Here is a 19,538-nt window from a genome sequence, read left to right as displayed (position 1 = left end):
TGCAAGGTGTGTTCTCTGACTTGTCAGCCAAGCCCAGGGCCAGGGATGACCCAGATGACTGCCCCTTTCCTGGCTCTGCTCCAGGCCAGTGCAGGTGGCTCGAGACATCCCAGGAAGTCGTAGTGGCCTCTCTTGCTGGCAGGAAGGGAAGCTAGCCTGGGGCTTGAGGAGGTCATTGGGGGCTCCTGGGGCCACACCACCCCAAGTCCAGTGGTAGGAACCATGGACAAGGCACCCCTTCCTCAGAGCTGCCTGTGGTGCAGGCCCAGAGCTTGTCACGTGGAGGGGCAGGGTTGCATTTCAGGTCCAGCTGCCCTGCCCTCAGTTGCCATTGTGCAGGGCCCAGCCTTCTCCGCCTCCGCCTCCTGGGGGTAGTGCCTATGTGTGTGTGCACGTGTCCTCAGCCAGCCTGTGGCGCACAGTGGTGTTTGGGGACCGACTGAGGGACCCTCCTCAGAAACCGGGCCTTGAGCAGATGCTCAGCTCTTGGGTTTATCAACCAGGCCAGTTCACATGAAGCAAAAAGGACGGGGAAGTGTAGGCGCCCAACCCCAGAGGGTCCCTTGGCCACTGTGTGTACCCTGGTGCCCTAACCCTTCTTCAGCGCTCTCTCTGGTGGCTCCTGCCCTCAAGATGGGACAGTCATCTTTTCAGCCAACTCTCATTTGGGGGAGCTGGCTCCCTGCCCTCAGGCCCTTGTGGTGTCCTCAGGGAGCCCCTGAGCAGGTGGGCTCCTGGGCAGGTGGGCTGTTTCAAGCAGCCTGAGGCCATGGCTCAGAAGCATGTCGGCTGAGCCAAACTGCTGAGCAGTGGAGGGCTTCGTGAGTGAGGCTGGTCTGTGCATGGTCCCAGGTCACTGTCAGGCTCTTCCGTGGCACAGAGCAGCCTGTGGGCACCAGGGAAGGCCTCCTGGTTGTCAGGGGGGGTAAGGAAGCCATAGGTTGTGGGGGACTGTCCTCAATGGTTTGGAAGCACTCAAAGGACCTTTGAAGTCAGTGGTTGTTCCAGCTGCTGTCGATCAGGGCTGCTGCTGTCCAGAGGAGATGCAATGGCTTGTCCTCAGGCAATCTGGCTGTACTTTTCCCCTGGTGGCAACAGTGGGTCGGCAGTTCAAGCCCACCAGCCGCTCTGCAGGAGAGAGATGAGGCTCCCTGCTCCTGTAAAGAATCATGAACTTGAGAATCCAGGAGGGGCATCTCTACTTTGTGTGGTAGGGTCTCTGTGAGTGTGACTGAACTGCTGAGAGCTGTGAGCGTGGGATGTTTTTTCCCATTGACGCCTAGCCTACCTCAACCTCACACAAGGACGCCCATTTCCTTCACAGGCGTTTTCAGCCCTCCGCCCCCACAAATGCTCGCCCACCTGTAGATGGGCATGCTCACACATTTGGACCCCCTCCGGCACGTGCACACCCACAGATACCTGCACACACCCTACACAGGCTCACACTTCAACACAGCACACCTGGGCTCCCGGGGCAGCAGTGATGGAGTACCCAACAAGCAAGGTAAGCACGGGCTTGCCTGTGCTTACTTGCTGATCAGTAGTGAACAAATACACAAATTTCACCACATCTCTGATCCATACCGATTTGTAAGCAAGCACAAGTAAGCCTGTGCTTCCTTTGCTGACTCAGGACTCGGTCCCCACCAGAGGCTTTGATCCTGTAGAAAGGTGGTCTGGGGTTGGGAGAGAGACAGAATCTGTGTTGCGGAAAAATAGACAATTGTTCACTCCAGAGTAGCAAATAAGCACAAGTCAGCCCAGGCTTACCTTGCCTACTGGGTCCTTGGGCACTGAGTCTGCCCCTGCCGTGTAGGTACCCACAGATGTGGGGCAAGGCGGCTTTGGGGTTCCCAGAGCTCCCGTCCTCAGGCTCCAGCTCCTCCTCCGCAGCTGCCCCGGCCTTGACTGCCACGGAACGTGGCCATGGCTCTCGCGTGCGGGTATCAGGCCGGGCCCGAGTGCAGTGCCCTGAGTGATCAGCGCCCTGCTTCTGCGCTGTTCTCCTGGGAAGCAGGGCCCATCCCGTGAGATGAGGCTCGGGCCGTGGGGCTTCAAGACTTGGTGCCCTGGTACCACCTGCGCCATCTGGCCTGTTGCTGGGCTACACAGGGCAGACCTGCCCCTGGTGCACTGAGGTGCCCACAGCCCACCCCACTCCTTGCAGCCCAGCTCTGCCCAAGGGACAGGTCTTTTAGCCTTCAACCCCCCTCCCTGCCCCCCTCTAAAGGAGAGGGAATGCCTCGGGCCTCCTTGAGTGGGGAAGGGGAGTTGGGATCAGCAGGTCCCCTCTGCTCCCTGGTGGTGGGCCAGGAGCTGGCGTGACTGCGGGGATGCGGGAGAGCAGGGCAGTCTGCTGAGCTCTGGGTCAGCGTTAAGGGAGCAGACTGGCCAGGGTGATGCTTTGGGGTGGTTCTCCTGGATCTCAGGGGTTGCTGAGCGCCAGGCCTTGCTCAGGGGTCCTCGGTGGGTCTCAGCCTGGCCCCACCGAGTATGGGCAGAGTGGGAAGTCCTGAGGGCAGTAGGGATATGCCGGCAGAGAAGATTAGCTCCCCAAGTGGTAGAAACATGTCTGCCCTCTTGCCTGGAGCTGCTCAGATGGCAGCCCTTGTCAGGGGCCCGAGAGCCATGTGGGGAGGATTCAAGGGACCCCTTGGTGCTGGGGGCAAGCTCTGTGTGTCAGCCTGTTCCCGGGTGGTTTGGGGGGGCGGGTAGGACCTGAATCCTCCTCTCTCTGCCCCCGCAGTGTCTTAGATGATGAGGGCAGCAACCTGAGGCAGCAGAAGCTTGACCGGCAGGTGAGTGAACATGGGCAGGCCGGAGGAGGGCTGGGCAGTGGGCACTGGTGTCCTGGTGGGTGTCCAGGCTGGGATCTCCAAGGGAAAAAAGAAAGGGCTGTCCCTGTCCCCAGGGCAGGAGGACGAAGGGAGACATGTCCACCCCTTTCCCAGCTCGGTACTTGGGGCCTGTGCTGAGCAGGCCCCCAAGGATGACCGCGGTTGGAGAACTGGGGTCTGTGTGATCCTGCCAGTGGCCTCCTGGGCTGAGCTCCACTGACCTTTCTGGGACCCCGAGTCTTGGATACCAGGTCTTCCTGGGCCTCGGTCCAGAGTGGACTGCGGACCAATATGACCCCTAGAATCCAGCTGAGGGAGCAGCATCCTGGTCCCAGTCCCACTCTGGAGCCTCTCCCTGGTCTCAGAGGCTGGTGGGCCGCCCTCCGCTGACCTCTGTGCCTTCCCGGGCCTCCGTAGCGGGCCCTGCTGGAGCAAAAGCAGAAGAAGAAGCGCCAGGAGCCCCTGATGGTCCAGGCCAACACTGATGGGCGGCCCCGGAGCCGGCGGGCCCGGCAGTCAGAGGAGCAGGCCCCGCTGGTCGAGTCCTACCTCAGCAGCAGCGGCAGCACCAGCTACCAAGGTATGTCCTGCCCGCTGCCCCAGGAGGCCCTCAGCAGACCTGCACCTGGGTAAGGGCAGAGGTTGCTAGCAGAGCATCAGAGGAAAGCTCCTGCCAGTCTTGGCCCCACCCCACCGAAGCCCTGTTGGAAATGATCGCCTGGGCCTCCTGCTGAAGCTGCGGCCATCGTTCCCAATTCAAGATTCAGGCGCTGGGGCTGGCGAGTCAGAATTCGACAACTCCAACCTTTCTATCTAGAGCGGTTCTGTGAGGCTAGGAGGCAGCCCCTCCAGACAGAGAAGATTCCCCCCTCCCCACCCACCCCGATATTCCACCTCCTCCGGGAACCCCTCCCGGCCTGGTCCCCTACCGCCACTGAGTGTCCCCTGGGACGTGTGTCCGTCCCCTTCCTGCCATGGGTTTTCTGCACACCGGGTTGGCCTGGCGGGGCCTGCTGGTCCTTCTCCCTGGCTTTGGACTCCCTTCCTTCCATACTCCACTCCTCAGGAGAGCCCACTGCAGCTCTTCCCAGGGGAGCGGCAGTCTTGGATCACTGGCTTCAGGACCATCCAGGGCCAGAGTACCCTTCAGAGCCTCCCTGAGCCTAAAAGAGAGACCCCACCCACCCACCCCCAGACTCAGTCACCACTGCCCTCTGCTGGCGCTGGTCATCGGGCTGGCCACAACGCTCCTCTCCCTCCGTGCTTCCTCCTGACTGGAGCCTCCAGCCACAGTGATCTGCTGCCAGTTGCCTCACCTGAGGACTGACCTTATTCACCTGCCTTACAGCTTAGGAAGGGCCCTTCCCTTTCTCCCGCCTCGCAGCCCCACATGATGCTCTGTCGCACAGAGAGAATTCTGTGTCTGGGGTCAAGGAAGCAGTCAGGCATTTGCCAAAGGCTGCGCCAAGCGGTAGACTCCTTCAATCCCCAGTCACTCATCTCCGCGGGGCACTCAGGGAGGGCTCCCGAGTGGCGCAGAGGCATTCCATGCTTTTGGTCCCCCTCTTTGAGTGATCGGGCTTGCATTTGAACTCACGCCTCTCTGACTCCAGAGGGTCTTTCCGCTGTGGTATGTCTCCTGCCCGATCAAGAGCCCCTTCGTGGTAATCCCCCTGGGATGTGTGTAGCCCACCCGAGAGGTCAGGGACTTCCCTCAGTGCTGTCTCTCAGAACCGGCCCGGCCACCCCGTCCCGGCAGCCCCTCAACCTTCTCTGGGTGCTGCCCCAGCAGCAAAGGTGCCCGCTGTCTTGGTTCTGTGGAAGCTGGCAGCCATCCCTGGCCCAGCTGTCCTGCCAGGTGCTCAATGGTCGGAGGCTGCATAGGGGGTATACCAGCCCTCTGCCATGATGACGGCTTGGGTGTGTGTGGGACTGCTCACCACCAGGTCCTCGGTTCAAACCCATGGGCTGCTATGTGCTCCCGTGAAGATGTATAGCCTCAGGATCCCTGTTCAGTCAGGATCAACTCGGGAGTGGTGGGTTAATTTGTGCCCAAGGCAAACATCTCAGGGCCTCTGAGGGAGGCGTGGAGGTCCCTGAAGGGAGTCATTTTTCCAGGTGTTTCTTGAGCCCTGGCTCTATGCCAAGGTGATGCCAGGCAAGAAAGAATGCTGGCAAGTAGCACCTCTGAGGTAGTCGGTGACCAGAAGGCCAGCGACAGTTGCTGATCCTGTGACTAGTAGCAGCCTTTTCCCTGTGACTGGGCAAGCCACGCTCTTTGTCTGTGCAAACCCACATACTTTCTCTGGGCCCATTTCTTCCCCGAAAAAGGAGCAGTTCTCTTAGTAGCCTCAGGACGTGGAGAAGTGGAGATGGCCAGAGTGTGTATAGGCCTGTGACCTTGCAGACCAGGCCTCTCCAGAGGATGTTGGGACTTAGGACATTTGGGCCCTAGGAGGTGTGTGGGCTGGCTCTTGTCCAACTCACAGTGGCGATCTCAGGTTCCCCAGACTCCACGGAGGCCCATGGGGTGACTGCCCGGGGTTTGAGGATTGTAAGACCTCCCTTACCACCACCAGCAGCAGCAGCATTAGCTGTCTGCTGCCCAGCCCTCTGTTGGCTCTTGGTTTGAAATACAAGGCGATTATTCCCAGAGGGAGGTGAAGACGATTGGTCCAAAGCTGCATAGCAAGCAGGCTTCAGCTCTGCCCCCCAGGCCCTGCTGGTATGAATGATGCATAAACCCCGCTCACCCTTATTTATGGGGAGCCTCCCTTGTGTGTCTGGCCTGGGATTAGAGTCTACGGGCCCAGCAGGCACACCAAAAAGAAGGCACTGACTGAGCGTTGGTGGCTGGCCCGCGTGGCCCTGGGGAGCTGGGGGTGTGAGGTTCAGGGCAACGAGCAGTGGAATGGAGGGGCCCGACGTGCAGGAAAGGAAGCCTGGTGGCGTAGTGGTTACGAGTTGGGTAGCGATCTTCAAAGGTCGGCAGTTCTAAAACCCCAGCCGCCCCAGGGAGAAAGCGGGGCGTTCTGGTCCGTAACCAGGTGCCGTTTTTACCCCATCCTGTGGGGTCACTGTGGGTCAGCATTGACGCAGTGACTGGGAGTTGTCTTGGAGAAGCACAGGAGGGTGTTGGGCTGCATCTTCAGAATAATCAGAAGGAAGTTGTCGAGAATTGTGGGCGGCTTTGGATCCCAGCCGGTGTAGGATGGGAGGCCACCCAGCTACGGCTCTTGTCACTCGTTACTGCTCCACCTTGGTGGGCTCACCCTCCCCAGACCCCCACCTCATCCCATGGATCCCCAGCATGCTTGTGGTCCCACCAGCACCCGCAGTCATTCCTGCCATCAACCACCGTGTTGGATGACCTACCTTCTCCCTCACTCTCCCTCCCACCCCCCGGGGTTCAGAACAGCGAGCTGGCCTGCTTCTGAGTTGGGGGGCTTGGGTATCAGACTTAGGATCTTCTCTGCCTGCACTGCAGGTGATGCCTTCTCCCAACGCAGCCTGCCCTGGGCACCTTGGCCTGGTGGAGATGAGTGGGGCCCTGGCTTTGTGGGCCAGGGAGGTGGCCCTGAGGCCTTGGGGACTCAGGGGAGGGACAGAGAAATGCTGGGCTCAGACCGCCTGCTCTGCGCTGGAGCTCTGGCCTCACGCAGGGCCCACTTCTCTCTCTCTGCCCTGAGCAGTTCAAGAGGTTGACTCCCTTGCCAGTGTGCCGCTGGGAGCTGCCCACCCAACAGCACCAGCCTCAGCCAAAAGAACCAAGGCAGCCGCCGCTGCCGCCACCGCTGGGTGCCAGGGCGGGGCCTCCAAAAAGGAGAGGAAGGCAAAGCACAAAGGTGAGCAGCTTGTCTTCCCACAGCCCCCCACCCCACTGTGCTGTTGGGGGTAGGGGGCCTGGGAGGCTTGTCTCTTCTGATTTGGAGGTGCAGGCGGTCGGGTGGCCTCAGATAAGACCGAGCAGCACTCAAAGCTGGCTCCCAGTCCTTGTGTTACTCGGGAGTGACCGGGCAGTGAAGTCCAGCTCTGCTGGGGCCCAGACCTCACACCTCACCTAAACAACTCCCTCTACCCTGCTCCCCACTGCCACCCAAGAGCCTTGCCTGGGCCGGATTGCCCCCTCCAGCAGAGGCCCTCCTGCTGAACCAGGCAGGCAGCCCGCCCTGTCTCCTGGGGCACGGCTTGTCAACCCTCCCTCACACGGTGTCAGCCTTCCCTCCTCGGACTCCCCGCTCTTGTCCCCACTCCACCATCTGGGCCCACAGACTGGTTCCTTCCCACTGCTCCTCTCTCTGGAGAAGGCCACGGAGACCAGGAACATGCGGTGCTGTCTGCTGGGCAGACCGCCCGTTGCACCAGCTCCTGTCCACGAGCAGTGGCTTCCAGGGTCTGGGTCCTGGGTGGACGAGGTGTGTGAGGCTCTGCGGGCTCCCCGAACTGTCTGGGTGTAGCCTGACCGGGCAGCATGGCCACCACCTGCGTGGGCCCGGTCTGTGGGTGGGAGGGCCTCCACCAGGGGAGAGCGAGTGCGTGTCCACCTCAGTCTCTTTCAAGATGCCCCTTCGTGTGGCCTGTGGTCGTGGTGGGCTCGGGCTGCCGGGTCATGTGTGTACTTGTCTGAGAGGGAGCACCAGCGTCGTGGACCTGCAGCTGACCAGGGCCATGCGAGGTCCTTGGCCTCCATTCTGATTGGGACTGAACCTTGTTCTCCATTTGGGTAGTTTTGATGACTGCTGTGTGGTTAGGCATTGGGCTGTGATCTTTTCAAATGGCCAGCAGTTCGAAACCACCAGCCGCTCCTCAGGAGAAAGACAGGGCTTTCTACTCCCATAAAGAGGTAGTCTCAGAAAGCCACGGGCAGTTCTACCCTGTCCTGCAGGGTCACTGTGAGTAGCCACCGACTGAATGACAGGGAGTTGTTTGTTTGTTTACCCCGGCGGCTGCTGTGTGAGGCACTGCAAACCCATCCCTGGCAGTGAATTGGGGGACGTGCCGAAGAAATGGAACTCTCTCCCTTCGGAGCTTACTGGTCTCCCATGAGAGCTCATGCTGGCCAGGCCTGATAACAGCTGTTAGTGTTTTGAAGTTCAATTTAACAAATGCGATTTTGCAGAGGGTCCCCCTCGCCTCCCTCGGACATCCGAGGATGCAGGCCCAGGCCCTCCCCCACCCAGCCCCCTGCACTGGACTCAGGAGTGTCCGTGGCCTGCAGGCTCTGGCGGGCCAGCAGCACCGGCTGAAGACAAGTCCGAGACGCGAGGCCCCGTGCAGATCCTGACTGTGGGCCAGTCAGACCACGCCCTGGATGCAGGGGAGACGGCAGCTGGTGGGGGCGAGAAGCCCAGCGGGCAGGACCTCCGTGCCACGATGCAGAGGAAGGGTGAGCCCTGTGGGGGCCCAGGGACTCCCCAAAGCACAGCCCCAGGTTCCCAGAGACACCCTTCTCCAGAAGCATGGCCCTCCTGACTCGACAGGGTAGGGGTACAGACAGATGAGGAACTTCGGGGCAGAGCTCCTGACCAGGCCTAGTTAAGGGCAAGCAGTGTAGCCCAGCACCCAGCCCCTGTCTAGCCCCAGACACTCATCTTCTGCCCCCAGGGAGGCCATGTTCGGGGGCAGGTGGCCTTCCCGCAGTTCCACAGAGAAGTCTGCTAGGCGGGGCGCAGGACCCAAGAGCAGGCCAGGTGGCTGCGCCCTGCAGACCTGCCACCCTGCCGCTTGCCCCACTGTGGGCCTGCCCTAGGAGCCCCTGGCCCCTGCCCAGGCACTCAGAGGAATGCGATCAGTGAAGGCTTCCTAGAGGGAGGGCTGGGAGGCACCTGAAGCCTCAAGGATGCAGATGGCATTCTGGGGGTGGGGCGGCGGGGCAGTGTAGGTCAAGGTTCAGGTCAGATCGAGGCACCATCGAAGAGTCAGTGGGCCCAACATGCCAGGCTGCAGAAGGAGCTGGACCTGTACCAGCCTGTGGCGCCCAGAGCAGGCTCCCTTCAGTGTAGGTCTTGAGACACTGGCCAAGGGGTGGGGGGGGGGGGCAGGGGGGGCATATCATGAAGATCATGACCAGCCCCAGCCCATGCGTCCACACGTGGGAATGTGTGTTCCTGTGTGTATCTGGGTGTTTGTGGGCATCTGTGTGTGGAGGTGAGGGTCAGTGCACGTTGTGGTGTGTGTCTAGGGCAGTGGTTCGCAACCTGCCTAATACGGTGACCCACAGTTCCTCATGTTATTTTCATTGCTACTTCATAACTGTCATTTTGCTACTGTTATCAATTGGGCAATCCCTATGAAAGGGGCATCGGAACCCCCCAAAGGGGTCGCAACCTACAGGTTGAGAACCGCTGGTCTAGGGGCTTGCGGGCCAGTGTCTGTGGAGGTCTGTCTCTGGTGTGTGCGTGTGACCGTGCCTGTCCCGGGGGTAGCATCTCTCAGGCGCCATCCTGCCCCTCCCACCGGCCCAGGCATCTCCAGCAGCATGAGCTTTGATGAGGAAGAGGAGGAGGAGGAGGAGGAAGAAGACAGCTCCAGCTCCTCCCAGCTCAACAGCAACACCCGCCCCAGCTCTGCCACCAGCAGGAAGTCCCTCAGGGTGAGTGAGGGGCGCACTCACTGGGGGCGGCAGGGTCTGCAGGACCCTCTGCAGCTGGGAAGGGACGGAGTGTGTGAAGACTGAGGGCATTGGTTGCCTGGGCCAGGGGCTGCCCCCAGGGCTAGCGGGAGCTTCTCTAACTTGGGGTCTCCTCCTCTCGACCCTGTACCCCAGTATCTCCAGCCTTTGGGTGGGAGTGGGACCTGGAGTTAGGCAAGACGGCTTCTGAGAATCTGCCCACTGCTCAGGGCCCGTGCAGGGACCCCAGACCTCAGGATGGCCAGGGCCACGCCCCAGATATTCCACCATGTGGTCCTCAACCACGGGGTAACTGTGGGTCCCCGACCACTACTTTGAGCAGCTCAGAGTGCCTGGGGCTCCGGCTCCTGCTCCCCGACCCGCAGGAAGCAGCCTCAGCCCCCAGTCCCACGGCCCCGGAGCCACCCGTGGATGTGGAGGTCCAGGACCTGGAGGAGTTTGCACTGCGGCCGGCCCCCCAGGGCATCACCATCAAGTGCCGCATCACGAGGGACAAGAAGGGGATGGACCGGGGGATGTATCCCACCTACTTCCTGCACCTGGACCGTGAGGATGGGAAGAAGGTGAGCTTGGCCTGTCTCCCCTGGGCGGCCTTGGGGGGTCCCAGGGGCTGGAATGTTCCTGGGAGCCCAGATCCGACCTGGCCTTTCAGTCTCAATCTCCCCTCCCCAGTCAACTCCCCACTCCAGAGAAAGTGAGCTTCTGTGCCTGGTCAGTGCTCACCTTGGTGTCTGCCAGTGCATGCACGTGTGTGCGCGCGCGCGCGCTCAGAGAATGCACTAATAGATGCCACCATCTGGGAGCTGAAGCAGTGTGTCCCTCGTGTGAGTGGTGCCTGTGTGTGTGTGTGTGTGTGTGTGTGTGTGTGTGTGTGTGTGTGTGTGTGTACCAGAAGCTGGGTCTGGGCAGTAACCTTGGTCCCCTCCCCAAGGTGTTCCTCCTGGCGGGAAGGAAGAGAAAGAAGAGTAAAACTTCCAATTACCTCATCTCTGTGGACCCAACGGACTTGTCTCGAGGCGGGGACAGCTACATCGGAAAATTGCGGTACCAGCACTCCCCCAGGAAGCACATGGGGGGCAGGGCCTGGGTGAGATGGGGAGGCAGGTTCCCAGAACCCACCATAAGCCGAGGCCTGAGACCAGACTGGCAGCTTGGTTTCACATCATACCCAAAAAACAGTTTTGGGGTTTGTAAGGCCGACTACCTTTTCAGGAAAGCCTTTTGTATGCCAGGACACAGTGCAGCTGCCCTGGATGGTTTCAGCATGCCGGTGGGGGGTCGGGGGGGGGGGAGACAGTATTACCTACTTTGTGAAACCCTGCCCTACATTGCTGGCAGGCAGGCAGGGCAGGGAGAGCAAGGTCACCAGGTGGCTGATCCAGCCCGAGTTTCCTTGGTGATGAGGGCACCAGGGATGAGCTGCCTTGCCTGTGCGGATCTTTGCCCAGGGGCAGGGCTGAGAGTGAATCCTTAGGGAAGAGTTGCAGCAACCTTGACTACAGGTGGGGTGCCTTTCCAGATGCCATTCTGGAGGAGAGCTCTCCTGGCTCCCTAGGGAGACCTGTAGAACCCCAGTATGCCTTCTCGGTCACCCTCTCTAGACTGAGATACCCTGGGAGCCAACTGAGAGCAAGCGCAGGCCTTCTGCTCATGAGTCCCCTTCAGAGCTGTGGATACAGTGAGCAGTGGGGCCCTGGGGCCCATCCCAGAAGGCTCTGCAGGCTCCTCCTAGGACAGACGGAGAGCCCCTCCCTGCCCTGCAATGGGAGGCACAGCCTCTCCTGATGGTGTCGCTCCTGCAGGTCCAACCTCATGGGCACCAAGTTCACCGTTTATGACAATGGCGTCAACCCTCAGAAGACCTCCTCTTCCCCCGTGGAAAGCGGAGCTTTGCGTCAGGAGCTGGCAGCCGTGTGCTACGTGAGTCCTGGGCTCCTGCCTCTGGCCCTCAAGTTAGACATGAAGCCTGGGCTAGGCTGTCCCAGGGGCTGGCTCATCTATCCCAGTGTGGGAGGGGCAGCCCTCTGGTGAGGCCCCTTCTCCTGTCTTCAGGGCTCAGACCACCTGCCAGGGGCAGTACAGGAAGCAGGGCTGGCTCTGCAGCTCCGCCTCCCGGAAAGGAGGTTCCTTTCTGTGCATCCCTCCCACCGCTCCCTGTGTAGATCACAGGCTCCTTCACATTAGCATCTCCCTGGGTGTCCTAGTAACTGGGGACATGAAGCTTAGGTGGGGGTCACTTGCCACTGTCACAGGGCTCATCAATCACAAACCCGGAATACAGATACAGGGGCGCTTTCCCCCTTGCTGAATCTCAGCTTCTTCATTTGAAAAAATGTGGGTTTGGTGTCCTGCCAGGCTGCACGTGTGCGCGTCTTGGGGCCTAGTGGAAATCCACAGCCATTTCATATAATCCAATGTTGCCACCTGCTGGTCACCTTCGAGGAGGCCGCCTGAGTCTCTTGTTCGCCAGTACTGAGCCCCAGCTACAGGGCAGGCACTGGCTGAGTCACACAGAACCATCAGACCCACTGCCATGGAGGTGACTGGACTCAGTCCCTCCGTGACCGAGCATGTGTGCTCTGAGGGTGTCGGAAAAGCCTCAGCCTTCTCCCATGGAGCCGCCGGTGGGTTTGAAGCACCGACCTGTGGTTAGAGCTGAGGGCCTAGCGCACGGTAGCTAACCTTACCGACACAATACCTTTTCACCCACCCGCCTGGAACTTGCCCCTGGTAGGGGAGACCATATCTAAAACAGGCGTGCGAGTAAAAGCACATAAATGCTAAGACAATGGAAATAAAGGTGGGATACGAAATGTCACCGTGTGTGAGTGTGGAAAGATGGCGGGGCTGGCCTCACAGAGGTATCTGAGTCGACTGGGGGGGTGGGGCAGAGGGAGTCACTAGTGCAGGGGTTCTGAGGGACAGAGGACACAATGATACTGGAGGAGTGGGGGGTGGGGAGGAGGGGAGCAGGACATGGGCTGTGTCGTGGGAAGTCTTGCCGTACCAGGAAGATGCTCACCTATACTGAGAGCTGAGAAACTGAGCAGGAGACCGATCGGCCATTCACCGTAACAGGCCCCTGTGCTGCAGGGTTAAGAACAGATGGTGAGGAAGGCTGAGGGGATGACAAAAGTGGGGAGTCCGGTCTTGGTGACACACTGGTGACAAGCGGTCAAGTTCTGGATAGAATTGAATGTCGAGCTGATAGACTGTGCTGGTGGATGACAAGTGGAGAGAGGGGCAGTGACGGTGGGGGGTGAAGTGGGGGTTGTCCAGGATGGTTCCACATACTTTGCCTGAGCACATGGGGGGTGGAGTTGAGGGGCAGCAGGAGCTCCTCCTAAGAGGAGCTGGTTTGGGCAGAGTGGGCGCCCAGGAGCAGAGTTCTGAGTGTGTTGAGTTACAAGGTGCTTATACTCCATAGCCAAGTGGCCATGTTAAAAACTAGCTTGTCGTCTTTATTCCTCTCTCCCCGCAGGAGACAAATGTCTTAGGCTTCAAGGGACCACGGAAGATGAGCGTGATCGTCCCAGGCATGAACATGGTCCACGAGCGCGTCTCCATCAGGCCCCGCAACGTGAGTGCTCTCCCCCCTCCCCACCCGGTCCCACCGCCCTAGTCCTGGCCTGAGCGCTTCAGGGGGCTGCACCTGGGGCATGTAAGTGTAAGCGATACAATGCAGGCAGCCCTAGTCACCCAGGGGCAACTTAGGGTGCCCCAGAGACACATCCTGCTTGGGGTGGCCATGGTGCCAGGGCCTGGCCCTGGCTCAGGCGAGGTTGCCCTCCCAGGAGCATGAGACACTGCTGGCGCGCTGGCAGAACAAGAACACAGAGACGGTCATCGAGCTGCAAAACAAGACGCCCGTCTGGAACGATGACACCCAGTCCTACGTCCTCAACTTCCACGGGCGCGTGACCCAGGCCTCAGTGAAGAACTTCCAGATCATCCACGGCAATGACCGTGAGTGTTCCCCCCACATGACACATACGCCCGGGGCCCACGGCTCACCCAGCCCTCCTCTTGCACATGGCCGGGGGGCGGGGGGAAGCTTAGATGAGACACGAAGAGCTCTCTGGCCAGAAAGGTTGGGCGATCCCAGGAGAACCTTGGGGGTGCTGGCCCTAGAATCTGCACGCAGCATAATCTCCGGCCACGGACCCCCTTGTGAATAGCTCTCCCCTTCCTCCCTGTCTTCTGGTGTGTCCACGTCTGTTCTTTGGACCTTGCCTTTGCCCCTCTGCTACTTGCTCTCCCCTTCCCTCCTGCGGTTCGGTGTCCGTCTGCCCTTCCCCACTTCTACCCTCCCTGCTCTGCCCTCGTGTGCTGCCCCTGCCCATGCTCTTGCCTGGCCCCAGCGGACTACATCGTGATGCAGTTTGGCCGGGTCGCGGAGGATGTGTTCACCATGGATTACAACTACCCGCTGTGTGCGCTGCAGGCCTTTGCCATCGCCCTGTCCAGCTTCGACAGCAAGCTGGCCTGCGAGTAGGGGCCTCATGCCCTTTGGGGTTCCTTGACCTGGAGCGGCGCTTGCCTTCCTGCCTGCCTGTGGAGACGGCCCTGGCTACCCTTTGTACATAGGCCTCCTGCCAGGTGACTGGTCCTGAGCAGGTTCCTCTGGCCCTGTGCTGAAGCAGCGGGGTGGGGTGGGCAGGCGGGTGGGTCAGAAGGGACCAGCGTGAAGCCCTTCTGTGCCCCACCACGGTCAGTTCCCCCACCTTGTTCCTGGACTCAGGTCCTGCTACAGTTGTTTGCCAAGCTGGGCGACCTCTTCAGCTGGAAGGCATGGCGTGCGGAGGTGTTGAGGGAGAGGAAGCACAACTGGGCTGAAGTGGGCCGGCCATCCACTCAGCCCAGGTCTCAGACGACGGAGGGGGCCCCAGCAGTGAGTGGGGGTGAAGGGCGCACCCAGCTAACCAGGCAGCTCAGGGCCAGGCAAGCCCTGTACGGGGGAAGGGCCCAGCCAGGCCCGGGGGAATCTGGGATCCCAGAGGCAGGGGGTGTGGTGTGGATGGCTGGAAGCCTGCACATCGAGTTCACGCGGTCTCCAGCTTTGCTCTGTGCCTCCTGCCAGGGGCGGTGGGAAGCAGTCTCAGTGCACCCGGGATGCAGGATGGAGGTTCTGCCTATAGGAGATACAAGGGACAGGCTCCTTGGGGCCCGCAGTCTGTCCAAGCCACCCCCAAGAAACAGATGGACGGGAGTCCAGGCCACTAGCCCCAGCTAAGGAGGCCTGGGGTACATGTATGAGCCATGCCAAGCTCCAGGAAGGATTTCCCTTTGGGAGACCCAGCTCCGGGCGCACTGCTTCCTGGGCTGCAGCTCCCCCTGCTGTCGGCCTCGCTCATTTGTCGTGGGTCAGGCTTCTGAGGGTGACTCTTGAAGGTGGTGGGGCTTGTGTGGGTCGTTCTTGGTGGTAAGGGGACGGGGGCAAGGAGAGTAGGGGTATTTTGGAACCACAAAGGGTTAGCTGTATGAGGCAGGATCATAGAAATCAACTAGTACAACCCTAGCAATTTAGGTGTGTCACTTGCTGGAAATGGCACCTGCCCAGGGTCACCTAGCTGATTAGCAGCAGAGTTCAGAATCTCAAGGTCCCTTGTTTGTCCCCCATGAAACTGGTATGGTTGGCTCTCTGGCTTTGCTGGGACCAGTCTGCTCATCCTATCCCCCTTGCCCCGATTCCAGAGACATAGAAATGTCGATCTCAGTGTCTGAAAAGGAAACCGTCTCAGGAGGAAAGTGGGCTTTCTGCACACCCGTCTGCCCCTCCCGAGAGCTGCTCGGTCATGAGCATGCTGTCCCAGGCCTGCTGCACGTGTTTCAGACGAGGTGTGATAGGCAGGGTGTGAGCGAGGGTCCCTGAGCTGGGCCTGATCTCTCCTTCCCCACCATTCCTCTCCTGCTAGGACCATCCTCCCTACAGGCCGAGTCCTCGCCCTTTTTATCATTTGCCCAGGAAGAGGCTTCTTGCCCAGATGGAGGTCAGGCATGAATGGAGCGCCAGCGGGAGCTTGCCTTGCTGTAGAGCAAATGTGCTCTGGCAGGCTAGGTAGAGATTGACATTTTACAGCGAAGTTGTATTGTAAACCCGTGAGACTCTGGAGGTGGAATTGTTTCGACTCCTTACGTGGAAGTAGTATGCTCTTATTGCAGTCCAGGTTTTGCTCTGTTGACTGCTTGAAGCAAGGCACCCCCATGCCGGCGTGGGTCTTCCCCCACCAGACTCCTCTGCAACTCTTGGGGCCGTTTTGAGGACGCTACAAGTCTCCGCCCAGTGGAACAATGGTGCCCTCATCCTTTCCGTGGCTTTAGTGAGCAGAGGCCTGCCCACAAGGTGAGATGGAGGGAATTCTGATGGCTGAGGTTTGGTTGAGCTGTTTCTCAGAGTCTAGGATGTTAAGGTAGGCCGGACTGACTGTGGATCCCGGTGGAAGGGGGACCTTGGTAGTGGACTGGAAAATTCAGAAGCACAAGGGAAACTCTTGGCCTTGGCTTTTTGTCTCGAGCACAGGAGAGGCTGACTCGATAGCCTGGTACACTGTAAGGTTAGGGGCGTGATTTGGGGCCCTCCCTCGTGTGCTTGGGGAAGGATAGCCGCCTTTGGGTGTTGAGTCATGAGCAGGAGCTGCTGAGCCACCTGCTTGAGACCCAGCCCGGTGAGTTCTGCTTGGAAGACGCCACTCCTGATGATGCTGGCTGTCCCTGACCACTGACCCCACAGACCCCCGGGGCTGAGCCTCTCCTACAGCAAAGCTCTGGACCTCTATACCCTCTGTGCAGATGGTCATTGGGTGGGCAGGGAACGTGGCCAAACGAGCAGTTCCTAAGGGTATTGGGTGACTGGCATCTTTGGGCAGCTTCTCTGTAACTGCTCTGGGCTCTGTAGCTCCTCCTGGGGACACAAACTCTGCACAATCTTCCCCAAACAGCTCTGCAGAGAGGTGAGATTCACTCGCCCACCTCTTCTCCAGTTCTAGCTTTTACTTCCGGCTCCAAGGTGCTCTGTGTCCATCCATGTGTGTGTGCGTGTCTCTGTGTATTTGGAAACAAGGGCAATCTGCAAACAACCAGCCAAGGATGTGAAGGGCAGGGCTAAGGGTGTAGTTAGGATCCCCGAGGGTGGTTCGTTCATTTCACGCTTTATCTGGGAAAATACCCATGCGCTTTCCCGGTGTCCTGATTAGGAGTACACCGTGGGAGACAGTCACTGGTCTGTCCCGTCCCACTCGGTGTCAGCGCTGCATGCCTGCTTTGGGATGACGTTGAACATAATCTAGTGACTGTGCCTTAAAAATCAAGACACTGTTTAGAAGAAGCATGTAGGGCCAGACCGTGGTGAGGACTGGTGTTGGGAGCCAGGGAGCGGAGAGTGGCCCTCAGGAGCAGAGAGCGCAGCTTTGGCGCAAGCCTGCAGGGGGTGGGGGGGAGCAGGGCAACAACACTCTGGAAATGCCAGCGCACTGAGTTACCTGAGAGGGAGTTCTAAGTTTAAGGTGCAGCAGTGGTGACACCAAACGGAAGGGCGCAGGTTTACCTCGCCATGGGGTCTGCCACGAAGGGAGGTACTGGGTGAGCCAGGCCTGTGACTGTTAAGCAAGCACAAATTCCACCTCCCAGGCAGGTCCCTGCTTCCCCTTTCTGCAGTGACCCTGGCCTCCCCGTGGCCCTTCCCACTCATGCCCCAGCTGCAACGCCTGTGTGGTCAGCCAGGTGGCGATAGAGCACTCTCCAGACAGCAGAGTCTGCAGTCCTGCGGGTGTTCAGCGCTGTGTCTGGGGCAGTGCCCATGAACAGCCCAAGGGGCAGCATCTTGCTTGAGTTTATTAGCCACCTCTTCGTAATGTACTTCCTGTTGATGATTTCCTGTCATCTCAGGATACAGGGACAGGGACGAGCAGAAATGATGGGATGGGTATGGTTTGGTCTTCCTGAAAACTCTCGTCTCCACTTTGTCCCCATGTGATTTTGAGTATGCCATGTCATCTTTCAAGGTCAGTTTTCTCACCTGCAAAGCAGGGATGGCCGTCCATAATACTGCAGTGGGGTTCAGGGTGGGGGGTGGGCTGGGGGAGTAGACCCTGGCTGTCATCCCTGCTTTGTCAACCCATCACTGTGCCTTTTTCCTTTTCCAAGAAAGACATCACACCCCTCTCTCCCCTCTGTCCTGTTGCCCTCCCCACCCCTTTTCCCTCTCACGGTCCAGACAGAGCTGGAGACTAGGCCGAGTTTTAGATCCAGAGTTTCCTAGAGGGCAGTTTGAAGTGACATAGAGGGAAGTCTGACTCTGCCTCTCAGGCCCACACGTGGTGACAGAGGGGACTTGGTCAGGCTGAGTGCCGTTTCTCTGCTGAGAACATACATTTAGCCAGTTTTCATAATGCCTAGATTATGTATGTCTCTTTGCACAAGATTGTCTTTTCCTATTTTCCAGTGGTCAGACATTTTATTTTTGCTCAAAATTATCTGGAGTTTTAGACAAACTTGCAAAACTGTGCTTTTCTTAAGTCACTTTTTAAATAAACTCTTTGGTATCCTGGAGCAAATGTATTTACATATTGGTACGTGCAATGACAAACTTGGTATTTTCCCATGTTGATGTTATGTATGTTGTAGAATTTGGTGTTTGTCTAAGTACAGAACATATACCAACAAATTAAACTTGAATTGTTTCAAAACTGCTGTGTACTCTTCTTTCCCCCTCCCACAAGGGACAACATGGCTGTTTCTGAAAGGGGTTTTCCAACACCATTCCCTCCTTCGGCCTCGGGGTCTCATGGGTGCACGGTGGGTGGCGGTACCTGGGGTATAGCTTGTTTAGAGCTTGGCCTTCCCTCCGGCTGTGCTCCTCCTGTGTACAGAATGAACAGACCTCTTGGAAGAAGGTAGCTGGCGCAAGGACATGGAGACTTTGGCTTGGGTGCTTTACTAGTCCTGTGAGATCACTGCTTCGACTCAGGAGCCAGACTAAGCAGACGATGTAATTAGTCCCTAAGGAATCAGTCAATGCAAGCAATGGAAGTTAATGTCAAGAAACCAAATGATTAAAAAAGAAATCATACTATGAAGGGGTGCCCCCCCAAAGCACCCAATTTTTTTTTCATCACAAAACCATCTTACCACCTTCAAAGTACTCTCCCTTACATTTAATACAGTTGTCAAATATGTGATTCCATTCTTGGAAACATTTTTCGAACTCATCTGTTTGGATGGCTGACAGTAAGTACCTCCCTCTTTTCCTTCACCTCGTCTACATCCTCCAATCACGGTCCTTTCATGTCCTGCATTCACAGAAACAAAAGGTGGCAAGGAGTTGAGTCAGGGATGTGGGGCAAGAATGGCGTGCTATTGTTTTTTGGCCAAAAACTGGTGCACTGAGATGGCTGTGTGAGCGGGTGCATTGTCATAATGGCAAAACCAGCCCTGCCACACACCAGGCCCTTTTTTGTTACACACACATAACAGCAACCTTTAAACCCCAAATGCACCAAGAGTCGACATTGTCACCCGTTCAGGAAGCTGACGGACGTCCAGAATGAGGTTTGTCTTCAATTGATATTTCCCCTTTTTTGAAACCACTCGTACATTTGAGGTTTTCCCCCAGCGCTGTCCTTGGAAGCTGTGCTCAACATCACAAGTTTCTGCAGCATTTTTCCTGAGCTGGAAACACAATTTCACAGCTGCATGCTGTTCTCTTAAATTGGCCCTAACACAAAACAAGGTTCTGGAGAAACTGCTTTCATGAAAAAATTCACTGAACAAAGAACCTTCCCAGGCCACGATGTCACTGCACGAGTCCTCGATGCTTGGTCTACCCTAGTGGGAAAAATGCATCCTACCAAAGCTATGCTCCACCCACCACAATTCCAGTGTTTGAGAACTAAGAGGCACTTGACCCACGCGATAGTACCATCAGTGGCCTCATGGGCACATGAGCCGGACAATGACCTCGACCTAAGGACTGGCGCACTTGACTTTGCGCTGCCGGAAGCATAGGCAGGCGATGCTGACCCTAGCAGACGCTAGGAAGGGCTGGGGAAACACGAGGTCCGGGAGCTAAG

At 58.3% G+C, this 19,538-nt stretch overlaps 1 protein-coding gene across 4 annotated transcripts in view; it reads left to right on the top strand.

Annotated features, from left to right (window-relative positions):
- Positions 1-18,125, top strand: part of TUB (TUB bipartite transcription factor) — an 84,961-nt gene extending 66,836 nt beyond the window's left edge. For 2 of the 4 annotated variants that reach the window (XM_075546123.1, XM_075546125.1), the window contains exons 2-12: positions 2,750-2,801; positions 3,258-3,420; positions 6,533-6,685; positions 7,960-8,226; positions 9,305-9,432; positions 9,837-10,034; positions 10,403-10,515; positions 11,274-11,391; positions 12,953-13,051; positions 13,266-13,437; positions 13,833-18,125. In XM_075546123.1, the coding sequence (XP_075402238.1) occupies positions 2,750-2,801; positions 3,258-3,420; positions 6,533-6,685; positions 7,960-8,226; positions 9,305-9,432; positions 9,837-10,034; positions 10,403-10,515; positions 11,274-11,391; positions 12,953-13,051; positions 13,266-13,437; positions 13,833-13,966 (1,597 nt within the window). In that variant the 3' untranslated portion in view covers positions 13,967-18,125. The remainder of the gene's footprint in view (positions 1-2,749; positions 2,802-3,257; positions 3,421-6,532; positions 6,686-7,959; positions 8,227-9,304; positions 9,433-9,836; positions 10,035-10,402; positions 10,516-11,273; positions 11,392-12,952; positions 13,052-13,265; positions 13,438-13,832) is intronic. The other 2 variants (XM_075546124.1, XM_075546126.1) reach the window with 2 other exon arrangements.
- Positions 18,126-19,538: the final 1,413 nt, after the last annotated feature.

This window comes from Tenrec ecaudatus, chromosome 4, assembly GCF_050624435.1.
Source record: "Tenrec ecaudatus isolate mTenEca1 chromosome 4, mTenEca1.hap1, whole genome shotgun sequence".
In the NCBI taxonomy this organism is placed as follows: Eukaryota; Metazoa; Chordata; class Mammalia; order Afrosoricida; family Tenrecidae; genus Tenrec; species Tenrec ecaudatus.
The sequence above is the reverse complement of the archived record's forward strand: the minus strand, read 5'-3'. Positions and strand labels throughout refer to the sequence as shown.